Below are 21,635 nucleotides of genomic sequence, written 5' to 3' on the forward strand. Positions count from 1 at the left end.
CCTTGCAGTTCAAAACAACAGTGGTAAAGCCTTTGTCAGGAAGTAGAATTATAAGCTTGAGATTAGTATGTTGAAGGATTTGGGTGATTCAAGGTTTCAGGTTAAGAAATTCTGCAAAGTTAACAGGGGGTAATTTGGAGTAGTGGGGATGGATCAGTGTTGGATGGAAGAGTGAAGTGAGTCAGGCAGGGTTCAACATTGGTCTTTGGTGGATCTGATTGGTAGGGTTGGTGGCGAGAAAGATTTTCCATTGTAAGGACTGGCAGAAGGAGAGAAGGTCTTTAACAAGTTCTGCATTGAATTTGGGAGTATGGAAAAATGTGAGGCCATTAGAAAGGACTGATATTTCTATGGGGCTAAGGCTTTTGGAGGAAGGGTTCATGACTCTGTTTTTGATCTATTTAGGTTCTGGATTCTATATGGCAGTGGGAAAGAGTTTTTGAGGGTGGAGTAAATGTAGTAGGTCTGCAAGGCAGGATTTGTCAGCTATGAGGGGATGTGGGGAAGATTTGGAGGTTGTTGTAGAGTTGGTGGGCAGTGGTAGTCCAAGTTGAGAGTAGGAAGTGAACAGGATGGAGAGTTTTTTGAGGTGTCACAGTGCATGTTGCTCTATGTCCTGGAGGGCAAGTGTGTCAGTTTGTGATACGGGATCCATGAAAGTGGAAATGCATAGCAGGAGAATTTTATAGATGGAGAGGAGGTATTTCAAGCAGATTACAGCCTGATTGACACAGTTTTGCAGGACTATGTTGGTGAAGAATAAGAACTGGCAGAATCTGAACAGATGGAGATCATTGTGGAGGTCACAGTGGAAGGAGGCTTTCAAGCCAGAGATGGGTAATTTGATGGTTAGTCCATGTGGGGGGATTCCATGAGCCAAGCAACAATGTAGGAACAGTATGTCAGACTGGGTTCTAGCTAGGGATAAGGAAACTTTTCTGTATTGATACAACCACAGGTTTTTACCTCCTCTCCTTTTCTGCTGCCCCCCCCCCCCCCAACTCTCTGCCTAACATCACAACTGCACCATTGGCCAACCTCATACCTGTATGCTCCCACAGGCACTATCCTATGCCAACTTATTCATGGGCCATCTAGAGAAATCCGTTCTAACCATCCAGTATCCCAAATACCTCACCTGGTTCACATTCACTAATGAAATCTTTGTGTCCTGGATTGAAAGTGAGGACACCCTTATCTACATTCCTCTAAAACCTGAACACCTTCTCCTCCATTCACTTAACTTGGTCCCCCTCAACCCAATATGTCATTTTCCTTGATGTTGACTTCTGTCTCAAAAATGGCTACATCAGTGTATGTGTCCATAACAAAACTAACAACCACCAGCAATACATCCACTTAAGACAGTTGCCACCCATTCCATACCAAGGAGACCATTCCATACAGGCTAGCCACCTATGGCCATTGCATCTGTAATGATTAGCAGTCCCTCTTCAAATATATCAAGGGTCTCACTGAGGCCTTCATGGACAAAAGTTACCTTTCCAACATTGTAGAGAAACAGATCTCCCATGTCTTGTCTCTCCACTCACCTACCACCTCCCAAATTCCCACTGTCTGGCCCCAAAGTAGTGCTCCCTTCATGAGTCAGTACAACTCAGTACTACACATGACTGGAGCAACTGAATCACATTCTCCACCTGGGTTTGGACTACCTCTTGTCATGCCCTGAAATGAGGAATGTGCTTCCCACAATTCTTCCCATCCCTCCCACTGTGGTATTCCACAGTTCATCAGCCCTACACAATATCTTTGTCCATCCCTAGTCCACCCCTGCCTCCAACCCCTTGCCCCTTGCCCCTTGCCTCATAGCCCATAGCCCTATAATAGACCTAAATGGAAGACCTGTCCCATACATCCTCCCACCACCTTCTCCAAACTGGTATCAAGCATGACCTATCTTATCAAAGGCAGCACACAGCAGTCTTGTGATCTACAAACTAAGCTAGAATTGCTGTGCTGCATTCTGCATAGGGCTGACAACCAACAAGCTGTCTGTCCGCATGAGTGGTGACTGACAAACAGTGGCTAACAGATATATGGACCACCTAGTTGCTCAGCATGCTCTCCAACACAATGTGTTTCACTTCAGTGAGTGCTTCACAGCCTATGCCATTTGGAACAGCTTTTCTTAACTACACTGTTGGGAGCCCTCACTGCAGTGTAGCCCACAGTCCCATTACCTCCCTGGCCTTCACCTTCTCTAGTCCCTGTCTTCCACCCACTTATACCTTTCTCTGCTTCCTCTCCAGTATTACACAATCTTCTATTTCACAAATGCACCCACTAGTCTCTCTCTCAACCTCAATATCTCTCTCTACCTCTCTCCCTTTTTTCCTCCTCTAACACTCTTCTTCCCTGCTACACCATCCCCTCCCCCCTCCCCAAATGTCGCAATTGCACCTAGTGGCTTACCCCATCCCTATCATGATTCTGCTTGCTCCCACAAGCAACACTACACCCTCCCCTAACCCTAACCTGTTATCCCTTATCCCTCCCCTTCCTAACCCCAGCCTGCTCCTTAACCCTACCACACATACTGACTCACCCATCAGACTCAGTTGCTTGCAGTCGGATCTCAGAAGTCAGAGACAGTGGTTATGTGTGTGTCAGTTGTTCTTGCATGAATGTGTGTGTTTTTTCTACATTATAACAAGGTATTTGGGCTAGAAGGTCACACTTTTAGCTGTCTTTTTGTCATGCCTGTCTGCAACTCAACATCTCCTCTATGTGGTGATTACCAATCTATTCTTTTCATAATATTGGCATTATTCCATGGTGGATTTTCCATTGTTTAACAATCTACATCATTATTCTTCATGTTTACATATATATTTCGGAGCTTAGGCACAGAAACACATTTCTCCCAATGAGAAACCAATTTGTTGATACTGTCATCGTAGAATGTTTTATCATTTTGTTGAGAAAGCAACCACCTCACCTCTGCTTGCACCACTTCACCACTATAAAAGAGACGTCATCGTGTTTTGGAAACAGATGAAAATTGGACGGGGGCGGAGTGTGGGGGGGGGGGGGGGGGGGGGGCATGTCGGGACTGCATGTCTCAGCATTCACATGTGATCTGGCATTGTCATGCTGAAGAATAGGATGCTCCATGAGTGGATAAATCTTAAAATTCTGAACTTGATGATAGAATACTAATTCTAATGCCCTGACATAGTCACATTACACATCACCATGTTACACACTACAATTCGGAGCCCTCTAGTGGCAGAGCCCTGTAAATATGTACACATGAGCAATAAAGATGCAGAATGTTAATAACATTTGTTTTATTTTAAAAGTTTTAAGAGATATCACACAAAAAATTCAGAAGCATTACTTCTCAGCACACCCTTGTGTAAACTGGAGAGAACAGAGGTACTTAAAAAATGGGTTACTAGAAAAAAAATACAAACCCTGTGTCTGATTGTAAAATAATGATTAATGAGGAAATGTTGAGAAAATTTCAGAAGTAATGGCAAAGGAAGATTAATCTAATTTGGACAACTCTACCAATTGAATGAGTACAGGCTAATGAAGCAAATACTTCGATATTTCTGGAAAAAGAAGTCCACAGTGGGATGAATTACAGAAAAAGGAAAAGGAGAATAGAAAGTTCCTCTTTGTAAAAATATTAAATAACAGAAAGAAACCTTTTTTTAAGAATAAAATACTAAATTAGAAGCCTTTCAAGATAGAAGAAATAAGAAATTTGGAACAACATAGACAGTATGGGAAGAAGATCAAGTAGTGTAATATGTAAGAAATAGTTAGTGTTTCCTTCTGAAACATTTCTTTTTGTCTACCACAAGTTTTTTATGCATACCTCAGCTACATCAGCAGACTCCTTTTGTACAGTCTGCATCATAGCTTCCACTTGCTCAGCAGCAGCAACAAGCTTTGGTTTCAGAGCCGTAAGTTCTTCTTGCATCACTGATACCTGTTCAGCAGCATGATCTAGCTTCTCTATTCCAGCTTCATATCGATGCTTTCCTTTCAGAACTTCTCTACAGAGAAATGCACACAGTGATAGAAGCACTGACTTAAAATTGATATAAATACACATTCAGAATATAGCTGTAAAAACACATTTTTGTGTGAGCATATGCCTGAATACTAAAGAACTTCCAGTTATTACATTAAATGAGGCCGAACCAACACATATTCAAAAATAGTGTTTTATTCTAAAGTAATGACAAGGAATGGAAGTACAAAGAGATCAACCACTGTTTATACATATCTTTTCTTCAGATTGTAATGATATAAAAATATATATAATTTTAAATAAACTTCTTTAATTGGTTTTTGGTTAAGTATAGTAAGATAGCCAAGCAAATTCTTAACGAAATTATAGCTGCACACAGAAATAATTCATAGAATACCAGTCTATTATCTTCAGAAACTGTTTAGTATCCCTATAGCCATCCAAACAAATGTCACATATGTTAGCTTTACACTCTGGTTAGAGTACATAATCGTGCATAAAGAAAAGCACATGAAAAAAGTGCCTCATTGTAAAAATATACTCAAACTAAAGAGCAAAGGACATGCATATTACCCAGAAGCCACATTTGCAATGGAGCAAACAGTCCCATTGGACTAGGGTAAGATGGGGAAGGAAATTAGCTATGCCTTTGCAAAGGAACCATCTTGGCATTTGTATGAAGTGATTTAGGGAAATCATGGAAAACATAAATCACGATGGCCAGACGAGGGCTTGAACTGTCATCCTCCTGAATGCGAGTCCAGTGTGCTAACCACTGTGCCACCTTGCTTGGTTAAAATTATTTCATAAATTTAAAATGCAGATACAGATCTCAAAAAATTCCAAAAACATTTATAAAATTACGAATGTTTATTGTTGCCAGCTAACAAGACTAAGTTCCTCAATGAGAAAATGAATGTGCTCGAGGTTGGAAATCAGAAATATGTAGCCGACACAAACACAGTGAGAGAATAAAGCTCTTCCAATATGTTGTTTTAACAGAATTTAGTTATAATATTATCCTTAGCTAGGACTTCTTGCAGGCATCACAAGCAGCCATAGATTGTGGAGCTCCAGATTTATGAGGCTTTTCCAGCAATCACAAATAATAGAGATTGATCTAGGCAGTTGTTTACTGTTGAAGAAGTTGTTACCTTGCCATCATCAATGACACAAGTTCCAGATGTCAGTCTAGATACACAGTTAAATTGTACAGCTTTTGTCAATCGCAAAAAGCAACTCAGGCTTACAAAATAAATGTGTGTTTCAGAAATGATTATAACTACTGCATGTGGTCAAGGATAAACAGGATCAATAATTGTGACGAGCGGTCACACCTCATCCCTAAAGGTATATGCACAATAACAGCTAAACAAGTACAGGTTGGGCAGCTCAGCATGCTCCACTGCTACTACAGAAAATTCAAGGCAAGGAGCTAGTAATCAAACTGCCAATGGGATATGGCCTGACCAAGGAACAATGTCAGCAGGTGATGGCTATTTACAAATGCTTTCAAATCAACAGTGATGTAAAGACAGACCATGCAGCCTATAGTATAAAAAAATATAACACTGATGATCTTCTACCAATTACCCAGCACTCAAGTAGTGTGACATTGGCTGAATGACGGATAATTTTGGAGTAAGTGGAAAAGATGCTGCAGGATGATATCAGTGAACCTTCAGAGACTCCTTGGTCCTCTCCTGTCATCCTTGTCAGGAAGAAAGATGGCAAATTGTGTTTCTCCATTGACTTCTGATGACTGAACAAAATCATAATGAATCATGTCTACCTGTTGTCATGCTTTGAGAACATCCAAGGCTGATCAAAAGGAACAAAGTTTTTTTCTGCTATGGACCTGCAGGCTGGCTACAGGCAAACTGATGTTGACGGGCTGTCTGGAAACACTGCCTTCATAACTGCTGACGACTTCTATGAGTTTACTGTTACATCATTTGGACTGTGTAAAGCTCCAGCCACCTTCGAATATATGACAGTCAATCTGCTTCAACACCTTAAATGGACCATGTGTCTTTCCTACCTGGATGACATTATCATTTTTTGAAGACATCTGAAGAACATCTTATGCATCTGACAACTGTGCTGAAATGTGTTCAGACTACAAGCCTCCACCTTAATTTGAAAATGTGCTTCTTCACCCCTCCTGAAATAAAAATCTTTGGGCACCTAGTGAATGATGATGGGGTTCATCCTGATCCAGGCAAAATAAAAGCAGTCAAACATTATGTAACTCCTTGTCATATTCATGATATGGGAAGTTTCCTAAGAAAGTGTTCATACTGATGGTAATTCATAAAGAACTTTTGTGCCAAGGCACTTCTCTTGCAAGATGTATTGCAAGGAGATAAGTCTGCAGCTCATGGTCACGCGGTAGCGTTCTTGCTTCCCAAGCAAAGGGTCCCGGGTTCGATTCCCTGCAGGGTCAGGGATTTTCACCTCCCAGGAGATAATTGGGTGTTGTTGTCATCCTCATCATCATCATCATCATTCATAATCATTATGGTCGGAGGAAGGCAGTGGCAAACCACCTCCACTAGGACCTCGACTACTCAGCGGTGCGGGTCTCCCGCATTATCCCCTATGCTCTGTCGAGGAGTATGGGACCTTATCATCATCAACCTTTCTTTTCCCTTAAGGAGGCACTCACAGTTTCTGAAGTCCTAGAATTGTATGACGAGAATTCCAAGATAGAACTTCGCAAAGACATTAGTGGTTTTGGAAGAGGCATAGTTATTGTGTCAATTCAGCGAGGTGCTGAGAAGGTGAAACCTTACACTTGCAGAGTTTCTTCAAGTGTGAGGTGATCTACTTCAATACAGTGAAGGAGCACCTTGCAGTTATTTTGGTCGTCACCAAGTTCCTACTGTAAATTTGGCAAAACCATTCACAACTGTGACAGACAACCATTCTCTATGAAGGCCAACTAGCCTCAAGGAGTATAGGATCAACTGGAAAAATGGGTAGAGTCTTCGAGAGTATGTCACAGTAGTGAACAAAAAGGAAACCAAATACAAGGATGCTCACTGCCTTTCCTGGAATCATTTGGTGCAACACAGCAATATGAATGAATTCCCAGTCATCACTGCATTTAGTGACAATGCTGTTTAAAACAGTCAAGATCTACCACTGTTGAAAATCATACAAGCCTTGAAGAAGGAGAAACGAAATAAAGAAGTATTTCAATAAATAAATGGAGCACTGTATAAGAGTAAGTATGATCCAATGAGATGTAGATGGCTGCTTGTCATTCCAGCTCATCTACAGCCAGTTATACTGAACTTTTTCCACAATGCTCCAAAATCTGGTCACCTGAGATTCATGAAGACTCTAGACAGAATCAGATGCAGGTATCACTGAATAGGTGTCTACCAATCTGTTAAGATACTAAGTGATCCATAATAAGAAATGCAGTCAGACACGTGTATCACTGACCAGGTATATACTGATCTGTTAGGAACTATGTGAGCCATTCTAAGAAATGCCAGTGATGGAAGCACATGCACAGTTACTTCTTGGGCACACTGCTGCAACACCATTCCACTAGATTATAACTGACTTCTTGGGAGATTCCAGAAGTGACATTTCCTAGTTTTCTTGGATATTATGGTGGGATTTTTTCTGTGTTTAACCCTCGAGTTGGTTCACCTCTATGTAAAATGTGCCAATTACAAAAGCACTGTCTTGTACCATTTCACTGTCATTTTATAATAGCAAGGCTGTACCTATTCCTTCATTACTGCTTCTGATAACTCAGTGATAAGCTGTATTACAACAAGTCCAAATGAGCAGCAGTAACATAAAATAAATAGTGAGCTATGCAAGAAAAATTTTATGATCTGTATAAGAAAAGACCCAGATTCTAAGCTAGCAGCACAAACCCACAATGAAGCAGTTACCTACAAGATAATTAGTAATCAAATATGCAGCTGGCAGTAATCTGATACAGCTGCACTGTTTAATGCTTTGAGTGGGACAGTAGTGTGGAGTAACATTTTTACTTGGCAACTGACTGATATAATGAAAGTTTATTTTATTATTGTTTAAGTAAACAGTGATTTAGCTCATGTAATGCAAGTTTATTTTACTCTTGTTTAATTAAAGTAAAATTAAACTGAGACTTTGCTCATACATGTTTATCTTGGTAATATAATGGCAGCTACTCTTTAGATGTGTACAAAGTACGCCATGTCCCCACTTGGATTATGAAAAATGGTACACCTGACTAAGAATTAAAATCCTTAAGCAATGAGAATTACACCATTCTATGTGAAGGTAGCTATTTCAACACTTTTAGGCCATGAAGGAGTTCTTGTAGAAGATCAAGAAGTTTATTATTTTCCTCCATCTTTACAAAAGGAAATCTTCAATAAATACTATGTATTTACAATTTATGATTAGTACTTGTGAATGAAGTGGGATAATAGTGTCAATGAGAATATATAGCGATCAGTGGCATTATAAAAAGACATTTATTACCTGAACTGAACACTGATCAATGGCACATTGTTTAAAAATCCTAATGAATTTACATAGAATGTTTGTTCACCAAAAATGGCCTACCTTATTAAACAGACATGTTTCTTGCATACGTTGCAAATTTTTTATTAGTGTATTTAAAATAATCATAATTAATTATGAGTTTGGCATATGTCTGCTTTTTCTTAACAAAGTTTATGTTAATTGTTTCCTTGTCTGAACTATGACTTTTCAGGATTTTTTATGGTAGTCTTTCATCCTTTATTGTATTTACAATTTATTTTCCATGTTTTTTTCTGTATTAAGTTGTTTTCTGATTAATGTACCTCCAGCTCAATTTGAACATCTTCATCCATTACTAAATATTTTATTGTGCAGCTCTTTACTCTCCACAAGAATCTCATTTCTGCTGCTTATATTTCACTGTCATCTTTCTTTTTATTCATCCAACCATCAGTTTCACACAGCAGTAATGGTACTGCTAAAGTTGAATAAAAATTAATTATTTTTATCTTTTTGGATTTTTTTAGTTGAGTGATGTTGTTTATTGGTGGAAATTTCAGATTTAAAATAATGCAGATCAAATAAGACACAGAATTAGGACCAGTAGTATTGAAAATGTAGATCTATTTCATTACAGGTAACATGTAAGAGAGGTGAATGAAAATGTATTTAACATTTGCAGGAATATTTTTTAATATATAAAAGTAGATGGCTTATATGATTTTTAATGGGTATGGGTAGCAGTTATGGCTAAAATAACTCATCTTGCTTTAAAATATTCAGCTTTCCCACTGTACCATCCCATCATAAACCACTCATTCACCAGTGGGCCTCCTTTTCTTCAGCAATGTCCCTAATTTATTTTAGAAATCATCTATTGTGAAAAGTGAGGATTGTAGTTATTTTATACATGATCATAGCAAGGCCATACAAAATCACCGAGAATGAATATGAGATTGGTTTTTCTGCACTTTTGGTGTAACCATATGCCATATAATGCAAACACAGTCTCTTTTATAACATTCTTGGAAAAAAGCTGAGACACTTCATACATTATTTCCTGTTTTTAATACATATAACAACAACAACAATCAATTACTGATAATATAATGTAAACATTAAATCCTTTTGTGTGGTGAGTAAATTTTTTATCTATGTTTTTATTAGTTCTCCAGTACTTTCACAATGCTCTGTATTTTCCTCCATGCTTAACTTTCACACATTACATTAAAATTTATATTTCAACATATTATGCTTACATCTCTGCAAACACATATTGAATAGAAAACCTTATACATGTACAGGTTACAGAGATAGGATACTTACTCTCGCTTTTTTGATAATAGCTCCTTGAAAGTATTAATCATTTCAAGATATGAAGTAGGTGTAACATAACTGTGCCTCCGCAGGCGCAAGAAGAACTCAGTTGACAGATCCTGAGTAGATGTATGGAATTCTTGACACATATCAATACATGCTTTTCTCTCTTCATCACCTAACTGAACCTCAGACAAGAAACGGGTTGCAACAGCAAGCAAAGCATCCTCAGGCCATGACTGTAAGAAAATGGATGGTTAGCATGAAGGCTTGAAGATAAACAGTGTTATTAGAAATAATAATTAATCCTATGGCAAAACTAGAGGTGAAGAAGTAATGAATTAGAATGTTACATGAGATGAAGTTTTACTGCACACCATTTCAAGCAAACTTGTAACTATATTCAGTGGTATATGGATACGGTGTGCAAAATTTGTTCTGTATAGAATTTGCACTAAAGAAATAATACTGAGCGAGGTGGCGCAGTGGTTAGACACTGGACTCGCATTCGGGAGGATGACGGTTCAATCCTGCGTCCGGCCATCCTGATTTAGGTTTTCCGTGATTTCCCTAAATCACTCCAGGCCAATGCCGGGATGGTTCCTCTGAAAGGGCACGGCTGATTTCCTTCCCCATCCTTCCCTAATCCGATGAGACCGATGACCAAGCTGTCTGGTCTCCTTCCCCAAACCGACCAACCAACCAACCAACCAACCAAAGAAGTAATACATTAAAACGTCATACCCAATGCTGCTATTTTATGACATGAACAGAGGAAATGCAGTAAGTGAAAAGCCTTCCTCCTTTCACCATTCTGCTGCAGTTGTTAGTGAGAAAAACTTTCAAAAAACTTCGAAATTACATGTAAAGTCTGTTGGAAGTGTTAACTGCCCCCATTTTCAAACAATGGATGAATAAAAACCGGCCATTTCCACACCTTCAATTATGTTACCTTGAGACAAACACATAGTTTCTAACTGCAATAATTGTCTTACTTTGTTTATCTTTGACTTGCAATTACACCACTTAATGAGCAGATTATGGCAACATCTCAAATTTTTAGTTTCAATCAACAATTATGCAAAATATCATAAATCAAATTTTTGCTGGCCCTGGCAGCTGTCGAATAGGCAATCTTCAAATGGCCCAGGGCACTGTAACCTGGACTCCGGAAAAGTCATTTAATAATATAGATGTTAGAAGAAGTAAATAATGAAATTAAAGAATTACAAATATGATAACAAGGAAACAAAAAGTAATATAAAAATCGTAACAAGGAAATAAAAAATGAAATGAAAACTCTGTCTTGTCAGATAAGAAATTTAGAAACAAGTCTAACTCAAGGTCAACACAGACTAAAAAATCAGTCTCCCAAAGAAAATTTTAATAACAATGTGAACCAATGGAAAGAATTTGTTAAGAGATGAGGAATTTATATTTCTATATTATTTTACAACTTCACTGTTATGTGTGTTCTGTCCACAATGTGTCTCATTTCCTAGTCTAATTCCTGCAGCATCTCCTCATTTAATTTGACTACATTCCATTATCCTCATTTTGCTTTTGTTGATGTTCATCTTCTATCCTCCTTTCAAGGCAGTGTCCATTCCATTCAACTGCTCTTCTAAGTCCTTCGCTATCTCTGACACAATTACAATGTCATCGGAGTTTAACTCTCACTCCAAATTTAAATTTTGTTTTCTTTACTACTTGTTCAATATACATATTGAATAACATCGGGGATAGGCTACAATCCTGTCTTACTGCCTTCTCAGCCATTGCTTCCCTTTCATGCCATTTGATTCTATATAGCTGCCATCTGGTTTCTGTACAAGTTATAAATAGCCTTTCAATCCCTATATTTTTTCCTTGCCACCCTCAGAATTTCACAGAGAGTATTCCAGTCAACATTATCAAAAGCAGTCTACAAACGCTATAAGTGTAGGTTTGCCTTTCCTTAATGTATCTTCTATGAGAAGTTGTAGAGACAGTATTGCCTTGCGTGTTCCTACATTTCTCCAGAATCCAAACTGATTTTTCCTGAAGTTGGCTTTTACCAGTGTTTCCATTCTTCTGTAAATTATGTGTGTTAGTGTTTTGCAACCATGACTCATTAACCGGATAGTTCAGTAATTTTCACACCTGTAACAGGCTTTCTTTGGAATTGGAATTATTATATTCTTTCTGAAGTGTGAGGGCATTTTGCCTGCCCATACATCTTGCTCACCATATGAGTTCTGTTGTGGCTGGCTCTCCCAAGGCTATCATTAGTTGTAATGTAATGTTGCTTATTCCTGGAGTATTGTTTCAACTTATGTGTTTTATGCTTTGTCAAATTCTTGGAGCAGTACCTTATCTGCTATCTCATCTTCATGTACATCCTCTTCCATTTCTACGATATTGCTTTCAAGTACATCTCCATTGTTCAAACCCTCTAAATACTCCTTCCACCTTTCAGCTTCCCCTACTTTGCTCAGGACTGGGTTCCCACCTGACCTCTTGATATTCATGCAAGTGGTTCTATTTCTCCAATGATCTCCTTAATTTTCCTGTAGGTGGTACCTATGTTCCCCCTGGTAATATAAGCTTCTAAATCCTTACATTTGCCCTCTAGCCATTCCTGCATAGCCATTTTGCACTTCCTGTCAATCTCATTTTTTAGACATTTGTATTCTCCTTCTCCTGTTTCATTTACTGCATTTTTATATTTTCTACTTTCATCAATTAAATTCAATATATCTTGCATTACCCACAGATTTCTGCTAGCCCTCATCTTTCTACCTACTTTATCCTCTGCTGCCTTCACTACTTCCTCTCTCAAAGCTACCCATTCTTTTTCTATTGTAGTCCTTTCCCCTGTTCTTGTCAATCATTCCCTAATGTTCCCTTTGAAACGCTTTACAACCTCTGGTTATTTCAGTTTATTCAGGTCCCACCTCCTTAAATTCCTACCATTTTGCAATTTCTTTGGTTTTAATCTACAGTTCATAACTAATAAAGTGCAGTCAGAGTCCATATCTGCCTCTAGAAATGTCTTACAATTTAAAATCTTGTTCCAAAATTTCTATATTACCATTATATAATCAATCTGAAAGCTCTCAGTGTCTCCAGCTCTCTTCCATGTATACTACCTTCCTTCATGATTCTTAAACCAAGTGTTAGTTTTGATTAAATTATGCTCTGAGCAAAATTCTACCAGGAGGCTTCCTCTTTCATTCCTTTCCTCGAGTCCATATTCACCTACTGTTTTTCCTTCTCTTTCTTTTCCCACTATCAAATTCCAGCCCCCCATGACAACGTATTAAATTTTCATCTCCCTTAACTATCAGAATAATTTCTTTTATCTCATCAAACATTTCCTCTATCTCTTCATTATATGTGGACCTAGTTGGCATTTAAACTTGTACTACCATGGTGGGTGTGGGCTTCATGTCTATCTTGGCTACACTAATGCATTCACTATGATGTTCATTCTAGTGTATCTATGTTCCTATTTCCTTATTCATTATTAAACCTACTCCTGAATTATCTCTGTTTTATTTTGCATTTATAACCCTGTATTCACCCAACCAGACATCCTGTGACTCCTGCCACCAAACTTCACTAACTCCCACTATATCTAAATTTAACCTATTAATTTCCCTTTTTAAATTTTCTAACCTACCTGCCCAATATAAGGAATCTAATGTTCCACACTCCAATCCAAGGAATGCCAACAGAATCAAGAGCACAAAGACTGTCATATTAAATATGTGAAAGAGTATTGGGAGCTTCAGTGGCAGAACCTACTTTGAAAACCAATATAACTCCAAAAGTAAATCACCTATCAGAATTATTTTTTAAGGTCATTGACTAGTTGTTAGTTTTGTACTTTTATAAAACTTTTACTGGTTAATCAACCAAGGAGGAATACTGTACTGACTGATACATAATCCGAAAATACAAGGAACACCACAACTGTGGAATCATCTCTCATTGCAAATAACATTGTACAGTTTGAGTCTTAAACCAATAAAATTTGATAAGAAATGAGGACACATTTGAAAAATTAGCACATTTCAAGAGACTGTTTTAATCACTCAAGCTTGTTTCCTGTATGATTAATCTAAGTTTGTCCCAATTCCTAAACAGAATTTCTGCACCCACCTCCAAAGCTAGAGATGGACAGCCCACTCCTGAATTGATTCAAAGAGACAGATCCTTCTAAAGAGTGGACAATGGGTGATTCAGAAATAATGAATGGTAGCTCATATGATTTCAAAATGTGTCTCTGGTGGCTGCAATGAGTGGGATAAAAATTCTGTGGTAGGCTGCTGCAGCGGCACCCCAATCCATATCCACAAAAAAACGTTTCCGAAGCTACAAAAAATGTGTTTTAGACCATGTGCAAATGTGGATTTGCCTACCTTATTAGTACATGAAGCTTTTCTCATCCACAAAAACTGAATATAAAGGAAGCTCAGTTTTTTTTTTTTTTTTTTTTTTTTTTTTTTTTTTTTTTTTTTTTTTTTTTTTTCAATTTATTGCTGTTGTGCAGCGCCCATTCAGCTACCTCAATAGTAATACTAATTAGGATGATATGAAAGTAAGCATAACACATCACTGAATCTCCAAGTAGAAAAAAATCTTCAACCCAACTGGGAATCGAACCCAGGCCCTTTTGCTTCATATTCAGCTACCAAGCCAAACAAGACCAAAGGGCTGCAGTAGGACACATTAAGGTGGAAAACACTTCCAGCATCATGTTTCCACTCTTGATTTCAAAAGAACATCTCAAGTTTCAGAAGCTCAATAAATGTTTACATACTTTTCAGTAAGTTGTTATTTCTTATCCTCTGACTTAGAATTGCATTCGGAATGTGTTGGCAGCGATTATAAAAGCTGCTGTGTTCGGCCATTGTGCAATCGGAGCATATCGCTCAGTAATTGTTACCAATTTTGGTAATTTGTTGTCTTTCATTCTTGTGACATAATCCTTCCAGTTATTTCTGTGTTCTTTAATCTGCTGTGAGACACAATGTACCCAACAACTCATCTTAGCAACTGGGCTTCTAGTGCTTGTATTCTGATGGGAATGAGTGTTTCTGCTGTGTTGTCCAGGCAAGAGCTTCAAGGTCTAAGGATCAGTAGTTATTATGAGCAGTAGTGGATCAACAATAAGTTTGACCATTTGGACTGCAGCTTCATCCTGTACAGTAAATGCTGAGCTGAAGGATTTTTGACAGCATTGTCAGCTCAAGAAAGAATTTTTCACGTTTACCATCCTTTACATCCATGAAATAATCATTAAGTCTATGTTTTATTTATGGGTCAATGAAGGTTATTGATAAAGTCTGGTTTAGTACCTTGGTTTGGACAATGGTATCAGTTGCAGCTTTACTTAGCTTACTCTTCCCCAGATCACGCCATCTTTTTCATAGAGCATCTGGTCTTTGTTTTAGATTAACGTATAGCCATGTCTTAGTTATCATATCTCTCACATTAATTGACTGTGTTTGCTTTCTGCTTGTAATCAATTTTATTTTCGAGGGTAGGAGGTCATTTGTAAGTCCAACATACAGTGTCTCTGAGATTCGTGAACTGTTTTAGCTCTTCGGCTAGGCAAGATGCAGGTTTTCCCTTCAGGTGTCTGATCTTTGGGGGAGCATATTTATTCTGTAATAAAGTTAGTTTGGTAAAAAATCCATGAAGTTCATCTTTCATGTCCAGGAATGATATGGAAGTCATCTCCCAAATTATCTCTTGCGCCTCCACTGCAAGTTCATGTACACTGATACGCTTAGCCTCTGTATTTTGGCACAGTTTATTCCTTGCATATTTTAGAGAGTAAGTCCCGAAAGTGATGCTCTGAGCTGATATTCCAGGTATGAATTTCTTTGCTCATGGATTTCATTGGCAAATGTATGTATGGGGGCTGACTATAAGCTGCATTATGGGTAGGTGCAAGCTGAAATACTGTTACATTTGGATATGAAACTACACACTTGAATTTGCACATTTTCTTAAGAGACTTGATATTTATGAACATATATTTGACTTGTCTATCTTCATTACTAATGGATGTGAGCAGCACGGTCGATAATAAGTGAAAGTGTTAGTATGCCACTACTCTGCCTGCTCATCTGTTACTTCTGTGGAGTCTTCGGACAGTGGAATCTATTTTTAGGGAACTGGAGTGCCTGCTTGGCTTGAGCCATGTGCCCACGTTCATTAGAAGGACGACACAGATGTCGAAATTCTTAAATATATGGCACAGATCATCGAAATGAGTTGGAAGTGATAGTCAACTATGCTCTACAGTAACAACAGACACTCTGGTAGAACCAGTGGCTGCATGAGTAGACAAGTTCATAGCTCCTAAAGCACAGGCTTTAGAGATCACCTGCACTGCTTTTTTCCAGCCTTCATATGCACCATTATCCTGCCATCTCTTGTTCACATGCTATGTAGTTGATATTCGGATATCACATTATTTTTATCTTCCAGCAGTGAAATCCTCACATATTGTCAGGCTTGTCTTCCTGAGTACCTTAATCACTATGACTGTTTCAGACCTTTTTATACATGATACAAACTTTTTGACTGTGGGTCTAGGTTTTGCAGATTACAAAATTCTATATCCAACTCTATAACTTCTCATAATAGAAAGTTCTGCATGCATATTTGTTCTCACTTTAAGCTTTTATGATTCAAAATGGCTGAGTTAATAGTAAATACTTTAATTTTGTCAGTGTACTTTTCAGTGCTGCACAACAATATGTCATCCACATTGCCTTTGCCTAGAAGAATTACGAGTCATATTTGGTACCATTTTAACAAAGTGGAAGAAAAAGGAAAATTCCGCTATTGTCGGCAGATAATTACCCAGGCCACTGGCTCATCATCACACCTGAAGAGACATATAAGATCGAAGCATTCTACAGTACCCCTGGAATGATGTAGGTCAGGAAGCCGATCAAATTCGCCATCAATCAATACAGGAATTCGAGAAATAATTTCTTGTGAATCGTCCTTGCTGATATCTGCTAACACCTAAGGTGAAGGTATGCTCCCAGAAAGGCATATTGATTCTCAAGTTGTATCCAGTTCATGAGTGTCATCAGGTTGTGGACTAGGCCCTCATTTATTTCCTTTTGTGGTGCCCACACTGTCAACTGCCTTTCATTTAGAACAACCAATAAGTAACTTTTTTTAATATTATAAAGTCGCTCACATTAAATAAAAGTGTGGCATTAGATGTAAAGCTTTTAAAAATGATTTGCAGAGAATACCATTCTTTCTCTACAGTTGAAGAGAAAGAATTTGATATATGCTTTGCCCAAACTATAATTAATCAAGTCGGAAAACATTGTGAAACTCTTTAATGCCCAATTTGCAACATGAGTTATTTTAAAAAATTAAAAATGATTTGACCACTGCAAAGGCAATTTGCGTTACATCTGATGCATGGATGAGTATAAATAACATTAGGTTCTATGCACTCACTGCAGATTTCATAAATGAGAAGAGTGAACTAAAGTCATATGTTTCAGAGTGCTCACAGTTTCAAGACAAGACACATTGCTGAAAACATCTCAAACTGGGTAAAGTCTTTTATCCCAAATACAAAATCAATTTTAAAATCACTTCCATAATAACAGAAAATGTGTCAATATGAAATTAACTGCCATGCTTCAGAAACTTCCACATAGCTTATGCTTTGCACATTCTTGAACCTCACTGCGCAACATGCAGTTCAGAAGTCCATTGATGAGGTCAAATGAGTTGTTATGTTTCTTAAGGAGAGACCATCTGCTTTAAGCAAACTTTCTGAAATGCAAGAAAAACTAAAAGAGGACTGACTGAAACTGAAACAAGGTGTCCCATCCAGATGGAACACTGTTGCAAAGATTTACTTTAAATAAAGAACCCATAATTTCTTGCCTTACTATTTTAGGTGGAAAATTGATCACCTTAAACTTAAAAGGTACAGACTGGGAGATAGTGCAACAGGCTTTACAGATTTTGGAAGTTTTCGATGAGGTAACCAAAGAAGTGTCCTCAGAGAAAACAGTTTCACTTTTAGAAATGAAAATCTTGCCAAGATTGTTGGAATGGCAACTAAAATCTTTTAAAGACAAAAATAAAGAATATCCTCAAGAAATATTCATTGGTTGATAATTTGCTTAAAGGCTTATCTCCAGTACCGAAGTGATTATTCAGGCAACATTACTGGACCCCTGATTCAAAGGCAATGATTTTCAGATGAAAAAACATTTCAGGAATGCTACTTGAAGGCTACTGTGAAAATGGAAATGTTGGTTGTTCAAAAACAACAACAACAACAAAACAAAGCTCTTTTCTCAGCCAATTACCACCACAACACAAGAAACATTCTCAATCTGGGAGGAGTTCCGTGAAACTATTAGTCAGCTTCAAGCAAGTCATGACCCAGAAAGTGTGGAAATTGTTGAACTGGACAAATATTTAGTGAAGGGATATTTGCGTAGAAATAGAAATCCGTTAAACTGATGGGCAACAAGAAAATTGCTGTGGCTTGTGATGCATCAATTGGTTCTAAAAGTATTATGTATCGGAGCAACATCAGTGACCTGTGAATGAATATTTTCAAAAGCAGGACAAATGTGCAATAAGAAGAGGATAAGACTCATGTTGACTAAAATGGGTCAAATTTTATTTATAAATGACAATATTGATTAATTTTTCCTTTATGGGAACATACATCATAATACTGACTGTAAATGACTACTGCAGATACACTTCAATACAGTAGTAATAATTCTTTTTTTTTCACTAAAAGTCTCTAAATATAACAACAGTTTTCAAGTTTGCAAAGATGGCACTGCATGGTAAAACAGTAAATGAGAACAGCTCTGATAAATGTGCGTGTAAAAGTGTTAACAATTGTAAGATGTGCAACAAAAAGGTGATTAAATGTATTCGGTGTAAAGGCTGTCAACGCTGGTTCCACGAGAAGTGCGCAAAATGAAGCATAAAATTTGTAAACGAGGACTACACATGGACTTGTTTCATGTGTGTTAGTGAAGCTGTGGAAAACAAATTTAGAAATGCCATCAAGGAAAAAGACAAAAAAATCAGAGTACTTCAAAGTGATTTACTTACTCTAAACAACAAATACACTACTCTGAAGAATAAGTGTATATGTGGTGCAGAGGTACAGCTTCAATACAAGGAACCAGGTGTAAACAAACCAGACTCCTTCTCGGTAAGAGAAGACGATTTCTTGATTAAGGAAGATTATGGACATAAAGAAACGCCGAAAGAAGTCTTCTCAGCATCGTGTAAAAATGATTCTACAAAGAAGATACAACAGAAGAAGAAGGTGAAAATATTTGGTAACAGTCACGGTCGCAACAAGGCATTGTAAAGCCTGGTGCCAGTTTTGATAATGTGATTAAAAGTGTTAACAAAAATTGCTCAGAACTCACAAAAAAAGACAATGTGGTGATAATAGGAGGTGCAAACAACGTTTACAGAAATGAGGCCACGGCCTTTGTTAAGAAGCTGATCATAGTGCTGCAGTTCCTGCATTTAACAAACGTAATTGTAACAACACTCCCACAAAGGTATGATCTTCTGGACTGGTTGTGTGTTAACGAAGAAATTTGATGAATTAATTAATAAGTTAAAAAGTTTTTGTGCCAAATTTGTAAATGTAAAGCACATAGATATTGATACTTACGAAAGAAATGCCATGGAATGCATCACAACAAACATGGTATGAAAAGGTTAACTGCGAGCATTAATGATGCACTTGAACAGATATCTCATGATAACAAAAACAGACCTGTTATTGCAATGGAAGCTCCTTCACAGGGAAACTAATACAGTGGACCAATTCCTATGGAATTAGAACTAACAAAGAGAGGGACCATACATTAGCAGTAAAGACTCACATAGGTGTAAACTTTGTTGACAGTTTAATAGATACTGTAAGTTCTTCAGTCAGTAAAAATAGCTTCATAATGCACTCAAATATAGGTGGTGTGTCGGGAGAAATGAGGAACAAACTATATGACTTAGAAATACTCTTGGGGCAAATAAACTCTGTAAAAGTCATATGTCTGAATGAACATTGGCTTAAATGGGACAATGTCAAGCTGCTAAATTCACTCTCAGGGTGCAAGTTAGCATCGAGTTTTTGCAGAAAAAAGGGGTATGGGGATCATGTACATCAGTTGAACAAACACAAAACTTTGAAGCCAAAATGACTTTCGATTGTTTAAATGAGGAACAGGTATTCGAAAGCTGTTGCATTGAGCTGTCTGAATACAGTTTACTAATTGTAAGCATATATCATGTCCCGAAATATTGGGCTACTAGGGCATTTCTAAAGAAATTTGAAACTCTGCTAAGTAGGTTTCAGGTAGGGAAACTGTATAAAAAGATTTTAATTTGTTCTGATTTTAATATAGATATAAGACACAAAAACAATTTGTTACCACCCTGAAGGATTTGTTGGCTACAAATGGCTTAACACTAAATTTTACTGAGTACACCAGGGTAACAGCCACTTCTGCCACAAGCATTGATAATATAGTGAGCAGCAAAAATTATGGGAATACAGAAAAACATGAATTAGAATTAGGAATATCTGATCACTCAGCACTTTTTATGTCATTGCCATAAATAGACAAAACATATAGGCCCACAGTAAAATTGGTCAGAAATTTCAGCCAGCCAAATATACACACATTTATCTTGAAATTAAAGGAAACCCACTGGACCTTCAGCAACCAGTGTTCAGTAAACAATAATTACAACACTTTCATATCTGAATTCAAGAACATTTTCAACGAATGGTTTCCCCTCGTATCAACAAGTGATAAATGCAATAAAAGTAACACACGGATTACGGAAGGTATCAGAATCTCAAGTATTAGAAAGAGGGAAATGCATAAGGAAGCAAAAACCAACCATGATGCTGAATTTATTAGGAAGCAAAAACCAACCATGATGCTGAATTTATTAGGTACAAAATCAAATACAAAAAAATATTTGATCGGGTAGTTAAACAAACAAAACAAATGGCAAACAGTAAATATATAGCTAATGCCTCAAATAAATCAAAAGCAGTAAGGCAGGTTGCCAAGAAAGAAACAGGTACTGAAGAAACACAACATTTTAATTACAAACTAGAAATTGGTGGGAGTACTGTTACTAACAATCAGCACATCTGTGAAAAATTTAATAAGTACTTCACAACCACAAACAAAATTCATAACTTCTTGCTTCCACAAATAAGGCCTGATGCAGTACTGCAAGAATCAAGAGAGTTTAAATTTACTGCAGTATCATGTCAGGAAGGAGCTAACATCATACAATCCCTAAAAAATCTTAAATCTATGGGCTGGGATTAAATTCCAACAAATATCATAAAGGCACGAAGTGACAGCATTGAACCTCAACTCTGTAAAACAATAAACCAATTATTTGATGAGGGCTGCTTTCCAGACAGACTGAAATATGCTGAAGTCTGTCCAATCTACAAAAAGGGAAAACAAGATGATTTAGTAAATTTCCACCCAGTGTCTATACTCCCAGTTTTCTATAAAATAGTTGAACAAATATGTAATCAATCAGAAAAGTACAATAAAGAAGGTAATATTATTCTCAATAACCAATATGGGTTTATGAAGGGACGAAACACTTTACAAGCTGTAAATGAACTAATCTCTAAAGTAAGTAAATGCCTCGACAACAAAGTGTATCTGGTATTTCTTGTGGCCTATCAAAGGCATATGACACAGTAAACCATAAGCTACTGCTCCAAAAATTGGGTACCTAT

General features: G+C 37.4%; 1 protein-coding gene across 1 annotated transcript in view; it reads right to left on the bottom strand.

Moving 5' to 3' along the window:
• The window catches only part of LOC126456873 (dynein axonemal heavy chain 7-like), a 783,013-nt gene that overhangs the window by 377,401 nt on the left and 383,977 nt on the right, over positions 1–21,635 (bottom strand). The window contains 2 exon segments of the mRNA XM_050092694.1: positions 3,851–4,031; positions 9,836–10,065. Of these exon segments, the coding sequence (XP_049948651.1) occupies positions 3,851–4,031; positions 9,836–10,065 (411 nt within the window).

The sequence above is a fragment of the Schistocerca serialis genome, chromosome 2 (assembly GCF_023864345.2).
Source record: "Schistocerca serialis cubense isolate TAMUIC-IGC-003099 chromosome 2, iqSchSeri2.2, whole genome shotgun sequence".
Taxonomy (NCBI): Eukaryota; Metazoa; Arthropoda; class Insecta; order Orthoptera; family Acrididae; genus Schistocerca; species Schistocerca serialis.